The following is a 17,167-nucleotide window of genomic DNA, read 5'->3' as shown; positions in this document are numbered from 1 at the left end:
TTTCCACCTACTGAAAATCTACAACTCCCATAATGTCTTGAGAGCCTTAGGCATGATAGAAGTTGTAGTTTTGCAACAGTTGGAAAGTCAAAGATTGGGCTACAGTTTCACTCATGATCACCTAGTCAGAAAGAATACACAATGATATAATGGCTCACAGGTGACGTCTTCTATGTTGTCTTCCATTTTCTCCTTCATCCGGTCCAGATGGAGTGGTGGCTTCCAGCTAAATCTTCCTCTGCAGAGTGTGATGCTCAGACATCATTGGTTCCTCACTTTGTCAGCAGATCCTTATCCTGTATATGAAAAATTAATCAATATGAGCCTGTTAGACACTATGCCCCCTGAATATAACCCCTCCAAACACTAAGCCCCTGAAAATACTGCCACACACTGTTTCTTCTCAGTTTGGCTGAATCCCACCTCTCTACTGTCCTCCTCCAGACCCCTTTGTCCCCCAAGGCCTCTATGTCCCCTCCTCCAGACCCCTGTTTTCTCCTCCCTGATCCCTCGGTCACCCCAGACCCTTCAGTCACCTCAAATGCCTTAGTCCTCCTCCAGACCCCTATGTCCCCTCCTCCCTCAACCCATCAGTCATGCCCAGACCCCCCAATTCTCCTACAGATCCCTCAGTCACCTCCCCCCAAGACCACTCAGCCAACCCCAGTTCTCCTCAATACTCCTCAATACTGTACATGCATCATATACACACAACACACATACTGTACACAGTACATACTGTACATCACCACAAATCACATACTGTACACATTACATACTGTACATGCATCATACACACATACTGTACAAATTACATATTGTACATGCATGCATTATATACACACAACACATACTGTACACATTACATACTGTACATGCATTATATACACACAACACACATACTGTATACAGTACATACTGTACATCACCACAACACACATACTGTACACATTTCATACTGTACATGCATCATACACACACATACTGTACAAATTACATACTGTGCATGCATGCATTATATACACACAACACATACTGTACACATTACATACTGTACATGCACTATACACACACACACACACAACACACATACTGCACACATTACATACTGTACATGCATTATATACAAAGACTACAACACACATACTATACACAGTACATATTGTACATCACCACAACACACATACTGTACACATTACATACTGTACAAGCATCATACAAACATACTGTACAAATTACATCCTGTGCATGCATTATATACACACAACACAACTGTACACATTACATACTGTACATGCACTATATACACACAACACACATACTGCACACATTACATACTGTACATGCATTTTACACACACACACAACACACATACTGTACACATTACATACTGTACATGCATTATATACACACAGCACACATCCTGCACACATTACATACTGTACATGCATTATATACACATACTGCACACATTACATACTGTACATGCATCATGTACACACAACATACATACTGTACACACTACATACTGTAAATGCATTATATACACACTGCACACATACTGCACACATTACATACTGTACATGCATTATATACACATACCGCACACATTACATTCTGTACATGCATTATATATACACAGCACACATACTGCACACATTGCATACTGTACATGCATTATATACACACAACACACATACTGCACACTGTGCATGCATTATATACACACAACACACATACTGCACACATTGCATACTGTACATGCATTATATACACACAGCACACATACTGCACACATTACATACTGTACATACATTACACACACAGCACACATACTGACACATTACATACTGTACATGAATGATATATACACAGCACACATACTGCACACATTACATACTGTACATGCATTACATACACACAGCACACATACTGCACACATTACATACTGTACATGCATTATATACACACAGCACACATTACATACAGTACATGCATTATATATACACAGTACACCTACTTAACACTTTACATACTGTACATGCATGCTTCATATACACACATAGAATAGATCAGTGTTTCCCAACCAGTGAGCCTCCAACTGTTGCAAAACTACAGCTCCCAGCATACTCAGATAGCCTTTGGCTGTCCAGGCATGCTGGGAGTTGTAGTTTTGCAACAACTGGGGGCACACTGGTATAGACACACACATGCACTTTATATAGTCATCCACAGTAGTAACACACACACAGGCACAGTACATAGACATACACATATGTACACACACACACACACACATGCTTATACACATATATACATGCAGGGACACCTACTTTAGTCAGGCCCCATGTTGCACAGCCTCTGCAGTGCTGTCATTTCCTCACAGCCAGCTCTGGGCTCCCCTCCCTCCTCCCCCTCCTCCTGCTCAGATGCGAAGAGTCCGGAGCTGAGGGAAGATACCAAGTGCAGGGGGGGGGGCGATTGTAGTGTGGTGAAAAGAACTCCAAAGCTGCAAATGAAATAATGTCAGACATCCGGGAGCCCTCTTGTTTGACTGGGTGCCCGGGGCCCGGAGCACGAGCTCCATAAGCACCATTGTTAATCCGGCCCTGCCCTCTAATGTCTTCAAAAAGTAAAAACATGTCAATTTGATGATGCAGACATAAAGTTTTACTAATCTAGTCTATTCTGGGTATGCTTATAGACCAGCGTATGTGGTAGTCTCCTGTCTATTGTGCTCCTAATTTATCAAAGGTCTCACAGCCCTTGATAAATTCTGTGCTCAGACTTCAGGGTCTACAGCTTAAACTGCATTTAGACCTGCTCCAACATGGTCTGACATTTCAGTGTATTTTGGGCAGATGCGACTTGTCGCACAAAAGTCGCACTTGATAAATTCAGCACCAATGCATTTTTCAATGCATTTCAGTCTAAAATAGACTTGCATGCATCATGTTCTAAAAATCCTCTACAGCAAAAGTCGCAGAAAAGTCGCACATATTTAGACTGCGACTTTCTGTGCGACAAATTTAGACAGGAAAAACCAGTCTAAATCCTTTGATAAATCTCCCCCATTGTGTATGTGAATCAATATATAATTTATTTGGAATGTCCATTTTCCCTACTAGCAAAGAGCTTTAAAGTTCATGCCACTTTGACATTTCCCGACATATCTGATGTGAACCTAGCCTTATTGGGGCTACTTTAAGAAACCAGACTGTAAAAAAAACTATGAAACAATGAAATCCCCAAATGGTCTTATCTCCCCTCTTGGGGACAGACTATTAAAAGGAAAAAAAAAATAAACAACATAAACAACTAATGCTTGGGGTAGCTCTAGCCCTGGTCCATTTATCCTAAACAGTAAATGTAAATTAGATTATAGTGCTACTGTACTTTAGATTTATGCCATATGAATTCTCATAAAAAATAGCTACATTTTTAAAAGCAGATGTCCTTTCTCTTCTTGGACATGAACTTAGCAGATCAGATAAGAACACGATGCTACCCTATCACAATAAAAGTTCCCTCCCTCTTGGACAAATAGTAATTTAGCAGGACAACTTTAAATGACAATGACTACAATGAGATACAACCACAAAAATACCCATAGTGCTCTGCACTGGAATTGTATCAGAAGTTATAGATTTTCAAGAGAAGTTGTGGTTAGTGGTTACCCAATTTGCAGACTTGCAGATGTTTCTATTTTGCAGAAGTTCACAGCAGAAAGAACTGTTAAACAAAGCCATAGACTTAAAATTAGCATCTATAACAGAGCTGGAAAGTAAATAGTAATAACCTATATAAGAAGGACTTTAAACTAAAAGTATCCTCCATTAACTTCAGAAAAGTTCAACACAAACAAAACAAGTTGGCAAAGAAATAAAAAGTTTGAGACAAAAAAATTAAGGGGACCACCATCATCGCCATTACAATTTCCTCAGGGCTATAAATATCAAAGAAAGAAGCATCTTTATATGTACATATAATAAACAATAAATACCTCTCGGGTGTATACTGACTGGAAAGGATGCATCTGACCTATGTGCACCCGAAATAGCCCAGGGCCCTGGACTTCATCTTCTTCTGTGCACCTGAAGGAATCCCACCGAGCCACTCCTGCGCACTAGGAGGTAACACATCTCATGTGTGCCTGTGCACTAGGGGGTAAAGCACAGATATATGGTGTGAATTATATCAGTGTTTCACCTGTAAAAGACCAAGGAAATCCTGAAAACATGACCCGTTGGGGGTATTGAGGAACGTCCTTGAGAAACAATGAATTGCATCATGTCTCTGCTGGCCCAATCAATGTTTATAAATAATAACAGTGTATATGACAGGGATAAACCCATTAGGAGTGTTGACAAAATATAATGTTAGGGTGATAAAAGAAGAAGGAAAAACAAATAAGTCAAGGATCAAAACAGTAAGGCTGCATTCACACTTCGTTTTTACATTATGGGAGCCGGATCCTGCTGGGGGAGGGGAAAACCAGGCTCTCCCGTACGGCAGCCAGTCAAATGGTGACTCCGATTGGCTCATTTTTGGCCCGCATGCTGTTTCATGACTGGACCTAAAACCGTAGTATAATACGGTTTTAGGTCGAGTCACAAAACCGTTTGACTCCGGTCGGCTCATTAAAGTAAATTGATTTCAGCGCTGGTCCGGCTGAGGTACGGGAGAGCCTGGTTTTCCCTTCACCCAGCCGGATCCGGGGCACCCATAATGTAAAAACGAAGTGTGAATGCAGCCTAAGTATTATAATAAAAGATATTTATATTAATTATTATTCCTAAAAATATCAGGGCAGAGGAAATGACCATCATTCACATTACAACTCACCCAGATGAGTCCTCATTCAGTCCTTCCCAAGTTACAGATCTATCTTGCTTCTTGTTGCAGCAACTTGTTAGTAACTGTGTTTCCCTTAATATTGGTGGATATCCATTGTAGATCTATCAATGTTCAATCCATTTGGGGTACAAAATCAGTAAAAAATCAAACAGTGTGCTGCAAATGAAGGAAGGATTTGATGGTGCATCTCTCTTGACTAATACAATGGTGGTGTTTCTGTATTCCTTTTCTAATTGCTGACTGGCCTGACCAATGTAAACCTTATTGCAAGGACAAGTCACAGCAAAATTGACATGAGAGGTTTTACAGTTAATGTATTAACTGATCCAATAAGACTTATTGTCCTGAGGGTTAATGTAGGTTTGAGTAGAAGAGACAAAGGGGAAAATGTCACAGTCACTATATGGAAATGAGCCCTGAAATCTGGTACCACGTTGCACACTAAGGGTAGATCTTAAAGGGGTACTCCTCTGGAAAATAAATTGTTTTCAAATCAACTGTTGCCAGAAAGCTCTACAAATTTGTAAAATACTTCTATTTAAAAATGTAATCCTTCCGGTACTTATCAGCTGCTGTATGCTCCAGAGGAAATTGTGTAGTACTTTCCAGTCTGACCACAGTGCTCTCTGCTGCCACGGGAAACAACTACACCACGTCCTCTGTGGTATACAGCAGCTGATAAGTACTGAAACATTGAGACCTCATTTTGAAACCAATACTGGTCTGTTTTTTTTTTTGTTTTTTTTACTTCTGAATTTGGGCATCTGAATTGAGGATGCCCCGTCTGTTTTCTGAGAGGTTTGAAGAAGATCATATCTGTTAGAACATTAAGCCCTCTAAAAAGCCCTTGATGCCATTTTTGGGGGCTAACCCTTATTCAGAAATATATCAGTAAAGTTTTGGAACTGTACCTTGAAGTCATGGTCCGTGCTACAATTTCTCTGAGTGCTTACAAACTGGCCTGTTGGAATCCCATTCCTAAGTATGTTATAGAGGGAAGGAGGAATAGTGGAGTAAACTATTTGCAATCTTTTTTTCAAAAAAGGTTCATTTATTAATTGATTATCCAATCCAATGTCAAGTAAGTATTCAGATTATTCTGGTTGAGGGAGGAAATAAACTCAAGACACTCCTCCCTAGACTTCTTTCAGAAAAAAAGAATATTGTAAATTAAACTAAACCAGTGTTTATCCTTCTTGAAAAACCGTAATAAGTAAACATGTGTCGGTTCCCATGAACCCAAAAATAGGTTTGTCAAGGAAGGAGCAAACCATGCACCCATCATGGTACCAGAAATCTGCAAATTGTATTTGAGTTTAAATAGAAAAAAGTTATGTTCTAAAACAAAGTTCAATAGACTTACCAAGAAGGATTCTTGATAGGTAGAAGTTAGAAGTAAGTCCTTATCACCACAAGTCTGTTGACCCCCCCAAAAAGAAGGTTACAGTTGTCAGTCCATCATTGTGTGAAATATTAGAGTATAGTGATGCAACATCAAAGGTGACAATTAATAGGTCCTCCGGTAATGAAAGAGCTTGTGTCAATTGGAATCAGATGTATTAAGCCTCACACTTTATATCAGATGTATAGAGTAAGTTGCCATTCAGTTTCACACATGTATCAGTCAACCGACCATAGCACAACATTGCCCTCTTTATCGGCTTCTTTGATAAGGTTAAATAAGGCCTGCCATGCCCATGATGTAAGATTCTGTCCTGTAAAAGAGTCACTTGATAATTGTTGGGAACCATCTTTGACCATAGTAAAAAAAAAAAAATAATAATAATAATAACTGTGGGAAACAAAGGCAAGGGGATTTGGTAAAGGAAATGGCAGGGTTTTGTCCCCACCTAATTTTCCTGTAGTAAATGTACAAAAGGACTGCTGAATCAGACAAAAATACATGAATAGTAACATTAATTATGTCCGTCATTAACCCCTTAAGGACGCAGGACGTAAATGTACGTCCTGGTGCGGTGGTACTTAACGCACCAGGACGTACATTTACGTCCTGTGCATAACCGCGGGCATCGGAGCGATGCCCGTGTCATGCGCGGCTGATCCCGGCTGCTAATCGCAGCCAGGGACCCACCGGCAATGGCCGACGCCCGCGATCTCGCGGGCGTCCGCCATTAACCCCTCAGGTGCCGGGATCAATACAGATCCCGTCATCTGCGGCAGTGCGCGATTTAAATGAACGATCGGATCGCCCGCGGCGCTGCTGCGGGGATCCGATCATTCAGAACGCCGCACGGAGGTCCCCTCACCTTCCTCCTTCCGGCTCCCGGCGTCTTCTGCTCTGGTCTGAGATCGAGCAGACCAGAACAGAAGATAGCCGATAACACTGATCTGTTCTATGTCCTATACATAGAACAGATCAGTATTACCAATCATGGTATTGCTATGAATAGTCCCCTATGGGGACTATTCAAGTGTAAAAAAAAATGTAAAAGTAAAAGTAAAAAATCCCCTCCCCCAATAAAAAAGTAAAACGTCCGTTTTTTCCTATTTTACCCCCAAAAAACGTAAAAAATAAATTTTATAGACATATTTGGTATCGCCACGTGCGTAAATGTCCGAACTATTAAAATAAAATGTTAATGATCCCGTACGGTGAACGGCGTGAACATAAAAAAAAAAGTCCAAAATTGCTACTTTTTTAATACATTTTATTTAAAAAAATTATAAAAAAATGTATTAAAAGTTGTTTATATACAAATGTGGTATAAAAAAGTACAGATCATGGCGCAAAAAATTAGCCCTCACACCACCGCTTATACGGAAAAACAAAAAAGTTAGAGGTCATCAAACTAAAGGGATTATAAATGTACAAATTTGGTTAAAAAGTTTGCGATTTTTTTTAAGCACAACAATAATATAAAAGTATGTAATAATGGGTATCATTTTAATTGTATTGACCCTCAGAATAAAGAACACACGTCATTTTTACCGTAAATTGTACGGCCTGAAAACGAAACCTTCCAAATTTAGCAAAATTGCTTTTTTCTTTTTAATTTCCCCACAAAAATAGTGTTTTTTGGTTGCGCCATACATTTTATGATATAATGAGTGAGGTCATTACAAAGGACAACTGGTCATGCAAAAAACAAGCCCTCATACTAGTCTGTGGATGAAAATATAAAAGAGTTATGATTTTTAGAAGGCGAGGAGGAAAAAATGAAAACGTTAAAATTAAATTGTCTGAGTCCTTAAGGCCAAAATGGGCTGAGTCCTTAAGGGGTTAATGGTGAGTGCTGGCTGCTGATAGCAGTGGTTACTCACCTAGTATGAAGCAAGCTCAACACCTAAGCTCGCTTTATGGTCCCCACGCACCCACATTCATGTTATTATACAGACTAAAAAAATATATTCCCCAAATTAATAGGTCATCAATATTTTATAAGCAGGGATCTAACTCCCAGCACTCTCTGCCAATCAACTGTTTAAAAGGGGCCATGGCCCATGTGCTATTTAAGTGAATGTGGTTACACCACTGCTTCTAATACTGAGGTGAATGAAGGTACAGAGGCAATATAACCATTGAAGAGGCTATGTAAGGGTAGATTATAATCCACTTGGTCACTCCATGCAACATCTTTACAGTGCGCATACTTAGTGGTGTTAGATATCAGTACCATAGAAATAAAGAGCCTATGTTCTCTACTGTCAGGAGAATTCATAGTGCAGAAGTGAAGATAAGAGTTTCCTCTAGACAGATTCTAAAACTAAGAGCTGAGAACGTTCTCTCCGCAGACACAACATTAACTCATGGTGTGCTAAATGACCCTGAATAATTGATAAGCATACATACATCTGCCTCTGTAGTGTTCTGCTCTGTAACTGCAGGGCAATCTGCTGCCCTGGTACTGGCTTGTCTGAACCTGGCTTCTGCTTATTCCTACTATTAATCAATAGAACTAATGGGTATTGGGAAGGAATGTCGGCAAATACACCTCATCTGGCACCATAGATAAGAAATTATTTTACTGTACATGTGAAGAGGGAAGAAAGGGCTGAAGCAAGCTGAGGAAATAAAGATTATTCTAAGAGAGAATAAAAACGAATGGAGGAAGGGAGCGAAGAAAGGAAAAAAGGGAGGAGAGGACAAAGGAAGGAAAGTAGGAAGGGAAAGGGACAGACAACTCTGAAGTGTATCGTTAGATAACCATAGATGGACTGAATTACACTTGACCTCCAGGGAAACAGAAATAAACCCCTCCTTTACCCTAGACAACCAGAGTAATTTGTATTTAAATATCAATATAAAATCCCCCTACATTACCCTAGATAACCAGGCATGTTGAAATAACCCTCCCCTAAGACATAAACCCTTCCACTGCCCAAGACTATCAGAGAAGAAGGAATTAACCCCCATTCCTCCCTCCCACGTGAACCTCTGCTCCAGGCATAGCACTATTGTTCCATATCAGATATAAGAAAGAGGCTTCCCTTATTAAATTGTAGAAAATGCCAGCTCGCCTGTCTATATGCACGTGGGATGCCAGGGCAAGGTTACTCATCAGTACAGTAGTTTGTCAGCTTGAGAACAACCAACACAGCAATTTAGCAATTCTAATTATGAATAAAATTAATCATTATTATAAATTAATTTATTCATGATTTTAGATAAATGTATTCATGATTTTGTATTAGTTTTTTTTTTCCAATTACTAAAGTATATTATGGTATTGTTTAGTTACTGTATGGCAATATTATCAAGTCACTGTATAGAGATGTAATTTGCTTACTTTTTTGGTGTTCAAATTCAGTTCCTATATAGCAGTATTATTCCATTATAGTATGGCGGTATAGTATGAGTGAAGTATAATACATTTCCATTTTAAACAAATGTATACATTTAGATCTTGTATCTATTAATGGGCTTCTAATGTTATGTTTTGAAAACAATGACTGAGATAAATTAGGACATAATAACTAAACATATTCTTTATTTCATGTATTATTACCCGTATGTTTTCCCATCAATGATCCTGATATACCCCACCTCAGGAAATCTGAAAGCCACAATAACCTATATGGTAACTTCTATTGTTGCCCTGTTGCATTATTGGAAGATTTTCACCTGTAAAAAGAGCTGTAAACTCAATGGCCAATTTATTAGATACACCTTGCCAGTCCTGGGTTGTACACCCTTTCTCTTTCAAAACTGGCTTTATTCTTCTTGGCATACACAAGGTACTGGAAACATTCCTCAGAGATTTTGCTCCATATGGACATGATGACATCACACCGTTGCTGCAGATTTGTACACCACACCCCCAAGGTGAACTATTGGATTGCGATCTGGTGACTGTGGAGACCATTGGAGTCTAGTGACCTCATTGTCATGTATGAGATGATGTGATGTGACATGGTGCATTATCCTGCTGGAAGTATCATCAGAAGATGGGCCCACTGTGGTCATAAAGACAGGGACATGGTCAGCAACAATACTCAATACCCACACCATAACACTACCACCACAAGCCTGAACCATTGATCTAAGGCAGAAGAGATCCATGGTTCATATTATTTACCCCAAATTCTGACCTTTCCATATTAATGTCCCAGCTGGAATCGAGACTCCAGATCAGACAACGCTCTTCCAGTCTTCAATTGTCCAATTTTGGTGAGCCTGTGCAAACTGCGGCCTCAATTATCTGATCTTAGCTGACAGGAGTGGCACCTGGTGTGGTCCTCTGCTTCAAGGTTCAATGTGTTGTGCATTAAGAGATGGCATTCTGCCTACCTTGGTTATAACAGTGGTTATTAGAGTTAAATGGGCACTGTCAGATACAAAAACTTTTGATATGTTGTAAAGCATGAATAGGTTTTGCAATTGCTTTCTTTAGAAAATGTTCAGTATTTCATACTGAAAAAGCAAAACAACTGACCCCCTTCCCGCTTGGACACATACTAGTCCTGCTGTGTCCATGCGTCATCACCTATGTCATGGACACACTCCCTTGATTGACAGCTGTGAGCGCAGGGCTCACACCTGGAGGAAATATCCTCCCACTGTCAGCTTGTGTCCCGCTACTGTCAGTGACGACAAGCAGGGAGTTGTAGTTTTGCTAATGCTAGGGGAGATGTGAGCAGACAGCATACTGAGGGAGGGGGCGGATACCTGCACAGTGAGGCTATGCCCCCTCCCTTTGAGAGGAATTCAGACTAGTGAGCTAAATTTAAAGTGTTATAAGATAAAAAAATAAAGCTGCTAGACCGAAAAAGAGAAAATATCCAGAGAGCGGCAGTTGTGTGAAGGAAAATGGTTTGTTGATGCCAGATGAGAATGGGCAGACTGATTTGAGATGACAGGCAACATTAAAGCATACCCGTCAGATCCAACAAAAAAAAATATATTTTTTAATATATCACTCAGTACCTAATCCTGATCATGTACATCTAATTTTTATATTAGATGTACATGGTCAGGATTAGATAGTACGTGATATATTAACCCCTTAAGGACCGGGGGGTTTTCCGTTTTTGCATTTTCGTTTTTTGCTCCTTGCCTTTAAAAAATCATAACTCTTTCAATTTTGCACCAAAAAATCCATATTATGGCTTATTTTTTGCGCCACCAATTCTACTTTGTAATGACGTCAGTCATTGTGCCCAAAAATCTACGGTGAAACGGAAAAAAAAATCATTGTGAGACAAAATTGAAAAAAAAAAACATTTTGTAACTTTTGGGGGCTTCCGTTTCTACGTAGTACATTGATATTTATTCTGTAGGTCCATACGGTTAAAACGATACCCTACTTGTATAGGTTTGATTTTGTCGTACTTCTGGAAAAAATCATAACTTCATGCAGGGAAATTTATACGTTTAAAATTGTCATCTTCTGACCCCTATAACTTTTTTATTTTTCCGTGTATGGGGCGGTATGAGGGCTCATTTTTTGCGCCGTGATCTGAAGCTTTTAACGGTACCATTTTTGCATTGATAGGACTTTTTATTCATTTTTTCATGATATAAAAAGTGACCAAAAATGCACTATTTTGGACTTTGGAATTTTTTTGCGCGCACGCCAATGACCGAGCGGTTTAATTAATGATATATTTTTATAATTCGGACATTTCCACATGCGGTGATACCATATATGTTTATTTTTATTTACACTGTGTTTTTTTTATGGGAAAAGGGGGGTGATTCAAACTTTTAATAGGGGAGGGGTTAAATGATGTTTATTCACTTTTTTTTTCACTTTTTTTTTGCAGTGTTATAGGTCCCATAGGGACCTATAACACTGCACACACTGATCTTCATCATTGATCACTGATTTCTCATAAGAAACAGTGATCGATGATTCTGCCGCTTGACTGCTCATGCCTGGATCTCAGGCACTGAGCAGTCATTCGGCGATCGGACAGTGAGGAGGCAGGTAGGGACCCTCCCGCTGTCCAGTAAGCTGTTCGGGATGCCGCGATTTCGCCGCGGCTATCCCGAACAGCCCACTGAGCTAGCCGGCATGCTTTCGGTTTCACTTGAACGCCGCGTCTAAAGGGTTAATAGCGCGCGGCATTGACAGCGATCAATGCCGTGCGCTATTAGCCACGGGTCCCGGCCGTTGTTAGAGGCCGGGCCCGACCCGCTATGACGCGGGGCCACGCCGTGGCCCCGCGTTATAGATCGGGAGTGGACACATGACGTTCCAGTACGTCATGTGTCCTTAAGGGGTTAAAAAAATTTTTTTTTTTTTTTGGATCTGACGGGTATGCTTTAATGTTGCCTGTCATCTCAAATCAGTCTGCCCATTCTCATCTGGCATCAACAAACTATTTTCGTTCACAAAACTGACGCTCACTGGATATTTTCTCTTTTTCTGACTATTCTCTGTAAACTCTAGATATAGTTGTGCATGAAAATCCCAGCAGATCAGCATTTTCTAAAATACTCAGACCAACTAATCTGCCATGAACAAACATGCCATGTTCTAAGTGAACTAAATCCCTTTTTTTCCTTTCTTATCCTCGAGTTGAACCTCAGTAAGTTGTCTTGACCAAGTCTAAGGCCTAAATGCATTGAGTTGCTGCCATGTGATTGGCTGATTAGCTATTTGTCTTTATATCTTATAAAGTGGCCAGTTTATGAATGGCCAGTCATATGGCTAACTGGATGAGCAATTGATACACATATTATATTGTGCAATACACTGTGCAGCTTAAAAACAGAATTTGCTGCACACTGTCTGCAATGATCTCCAACCCAGGCCATAACAGGATCTGCAAGTAAGGGTCTATTCACGCAAGCGGGATTTCCGAAGTGTCAACGGGAGTGCGAATCTCATAGAAGTGTATTGGGCTTTCATTTCAGGCGAAATTCTGCCATGTGAATAGACCCTAAAGCTTTCCATCAGATTTCATGCAGTCTTTCCACTTTTGGCTACTCAGACCCTAAACAGTGGCAAAACCCAGCAAGAGGCAATATGATATATGTACTTTGACTTTTATATTATAATATGCCTACATCCAACTTTGTTTCATATAGGTTATAGTCCTGGAATATATCAATAAGTTATAGTGCACTCATATTATACTTTATTTTCTATAAAGGATGAAGAAAGTTATGATTATATTGATGAGGACAGAGAATTAAACTTTGGGACCAGGCAATTTCCAAAATCCAATGGCACATCAGAATATGCTGGTAAATATCTTAATGTCTAGAATTATTTTTTCTCTCTAGAATTTTCTGATATTTTCTGATACTTTAAAGGTGTACTCCGGTGGAAAACTTTATTTTTTTAATCAACTGGTGCCAGAAAGCTAAACAGATTTGTAAATTACTTCTATTAAAAAATCTTAATCCTTCCAGTACTTATTAGCTGCTGAATACTACAGAGGAAATTATTTTCTTTTTGGAACACAGAGCTCTCTGCTGAATCACGAGCACAGTGCTCTCTGCTGACATCTGTCCATTTTAGGAACTGTCCAGAGCAGTTCTTTAAATGGACAGTTCTTTAAATGGACAGAGATGTCAGCAGAGAGCACTGTGGTCATGATGTCAGCAGAGAGCTCTGTGTTCCAAAAAGAAAATAATTTCCTCTGTAGTATTCAGCAGCTAATAAGTACTGGAAGGGTTAAGATTTTTTAATAGGAATCATTTACAAATCTGTTTAACTTTGTGGAACCAGTTAATAAAAAAATAAATAAATAAAAGTTCCACAGGAGTACCCCTTTAATGATATCCCCCTTTCATTATGCCCCTAGGACACACCATGAAGGGAATTTACTTTAAGTGGCAGTTAATATATCGGTCATAATACAGAGTACAGTGGAGAAAATGTGCCATATTTTAAGAGGTGCACAATTGTAAATATATTTTGGGCAGCTTTTTGTTATCTGTGTGCCTGAAAAGCAAATCCATGGGTGCTATAAGAAGATGTAGATTTGCAAACTAATATATGCCAGTATCAAACATAAGTTAGGTTACAATTCTCTGTCTGCAGAGGTCATATTACTTACTTAACTTGAGAAAAGTAAAAAGTTAAAATGAAAAATGAAAAGAAATAAGTTAATATAAAAAAAAAAAAAAAAAAAAGGGGGGGGGGAAGAGGGAACACCCTGTCTAGTCTGCAAATCTATCTATATATACAAAACTCATTGGCCCTCATTTACTATTGCAAACCCGACATGTTTTGTTGGGTTGTGCGCCAGATTCTGTCGCATTGTGCCAGAAATTCTGTCTGCGCCAGATTTTGCGTCAGAATTTGCACCTGAATTGAAAAAAAACTAACTAACTCTCCATTTTGCTAAGAAAACCCGAAAAAGGGGCATGACCACTGGGAAAAGGGGTGTGGTCTCTGAAAAGGGGCGTGGTCCCGACATTTTCACAAAAACCCAAAACATATTTACTAAGGTTTCCACGGAAAATGTGGTGGATTTGAACTGAGGAAAACCAGACAGATCAGAGCATGTGTAAAAAAAAAGCAAAGTGTAGGGAAAGTGGAAAATGTAGGGAAACCTTAGTAAATACAGTGGAAAATAAATTGTAGGGAATTAAAACCCACAAAGAAACCTACACAACACTCTTAGTAAATAAGGGCCAATGAGTGTGTATGTTCCAGCATCACGTCCAAACGGCTAAAGATATTAACATGAAACTTGGCACACATGTTACTAATATGTCAACAACAAACATAGGATAGGTGATTTAACCCTTACTCACCCTTATTTGCCAGGGTCGGGGTTTTTGTTTAAAGTCCCATACAAGTCTATGGGAAATATATGTTGCTGCATAACTTCCAAAAGGCTGGAGATATTTCGATAATACTTGGTCACATGTTACTTGTATGTCCACTTAAAATATAGGATAGTTAATTTAACCCTTAACTACCCCCATTTGTGAGGGTTGGGGTTTTCGTTTGTCCCATGCAAATCAATGGGAAATGTATGTTCCCACATAACTTCCGTACAGCTCGAGATATTTCAATACCTGGTACACATATTACTGATATGTCAAATAAAAAGATATGATAGTTAAATTAACCCTTACCTACACCCTTACACCCTTATTATACAAGCTCCGCTCTGCATCTTTTGGTGAATGTGTCAATCCGGCTTGCAAGCCACACCCCATCTCACAAAGAGAAGAGGTCGGGATAGGAGGTTGAGATATGAGGTCAGGATATGAGGACGGGATATGAGAACAGGATATGAGGTCAAGATAGCAGGACGGGATAGGAGGTCGGGATATGATAATGGGATATGAGGTCGGGATATGAGGATGAGCTAGGAGGACGGGATAGGAGGTCGAGATATGAGGACGGGATATGAGGTCGAGATATGAGGACGGAATTTGAGGACAAGATAGGAGGACAGGATATGAGGTCGGGCTATGAGGACGGCATATGAGGATGGGATATGAGGACGGGATATGAGGTCGAGATATGAGGACGGGATATGAGGTCGGGATATGAGGTTGAGATATGAGTTCTGGATACGAGGTTGAGATATGAGGATGGCATATGGGGACGTGATATGGGTTTGGGATATGACTACAATATATGGGGATTGGATATGAAGTCAAAAGCTTCCTCCTTTGTTGATTTTCCTCCCCAACAAGGATGAGGAAGGAAGAACCGGGCAACGCTGGGTACTCAGCTAGTAGAATATAAAACGGAGATAGGGTTCCTTTTACATAGATCTTGGCATACGGACCATCATAGAGGGAGAAGATTACTTGGATGAACTGCAGTTGGGTGACTTAGCTGTTGTTTTTAACAATGCATTTGAAAAGTTACAGCCATGTGCTGAAATAAAAATTATTATTTTGTACTAAATACCCTACAATGAGAATGTGAAAAAAAAGGATTTTAGAAATGTTTGTAAATGTTGGACATAAGTATTCATACCGTTTCCTGTGACAGTTAAAAGGTAGCTGTGGGGGGGCTCCCATTAAGCTAGGTTTCCACCACACAGCGCGTTTTTAGTGACCAAATGTTCACAGGGAGTCAAAGGGTAATTATAAAACACCAAACCCACTTTGCGTTTTTGGGTTTGGCATTTTTTTCCCTTCTTTTGGGCATTTTTGGGATCATTGACAGTTTCCAAAAAATGCAGCATGTTGAAACTATGGTGTGGTTTTTTTTTTTAAATCTTTCTCATAGCATTGACTCTTTTTGTGCATCATTTTTGCCGCCAAAAATACCAAATGGCAGTGTCTGACTCTGCCAGCTGTACTTCTAGTGGAGCTGAGCTGTGCCAACAGCTATACAGCGGCAGGTACAGCTCAGGCTGGGCAGGAGGTATAAATTCAATAAATTTGCAAAAGATTTCTAACATTCTGTTTTCACTTTGTCATTATGGGGTATTGAGGGCAGAATGATGGGGGAAACCTTAAACTTTCTTAGCACAAGGCTGCAACATAACAAAAGGTTAAAAAAGTGAAAGGATATAAAGACATTATTGTGTGTGTTCCAGATAAAAGGTACTTCCAGCCAGAAAAAAATAACCATACTTGTAACAATGTTCAGCTAAGTCCTGTTGTCCATCTTGTACACAGAAATACAAAGTCTACGAGACCACAGGTAAATAAAGTGCTAATGTTTCTTCATCTATTAACTGAGATTTTCAAGAGTTGAACATTGAACTTGATTATGATAGGCCATCAATGTTTAATTGGTGGGGGTCTAACATTGAGAGCCCCTGCTAGTTATGGTCAGATCACGATTGTGACATGTAAGAGGGTTTTATGGGTCTTCAACCCAAGAGACACCATTGCCTGGTGTCAATGGGTTTCCATGACAGCTGCAAGTCTACTAAAGACTTCCAGGTCTGCCCTGATAGTGTGCTTACCTGACTG

At 39.7% G+C, this 17,167-nt stretch overlaps 1 protein-coding gene across 1 annotated transcript in view; it reads left to right on the top strand.

Moving 5' to 3' along the window:
* LOC130297047 (uncharacterized) overlaps positions 1–17,167 on the top strand; it is a 39,580-nt gene that overhangs the window by 598 nt on the left and 21,815 nt on the right. Inside the window, exons 2-4 of the mRNA XM_056549589.1 lie at positions 10,429–10,486; positions 13,417–13,510; positions 16,786–16,892. Of these exons, the coding sequence (XP_056405564.1) occupies positions 10,429–10,486; positions 13,417–13,510; positions 16,786–16,892 (259 nt within the window). The remainder of the gene's footprint in view (positions 1–10,428; positions 10,487–13,416; positions 13,511–16,785; positions 16,893–17,167) is intronic.

Source organism: Hyla sarda, chromosome 1 (assembly GCF_029499605.1).
Source record: "Hyla sarda isolate aHylSar1 chromosome 1, aHylSar1.hap1, whole genome shotgun sequence".
Classification (NCBI taxonomy): domain Eukaryota; kingdom Metazoa; phylum Chordata; class Amphibia; order Anura; family Hylidae; genus Hyla; species Hyla sarda.
Note: the sequence above shows the minus strand (reverse complement) of the source record. Positions and strands in the feature narration are given on the sequence as shown.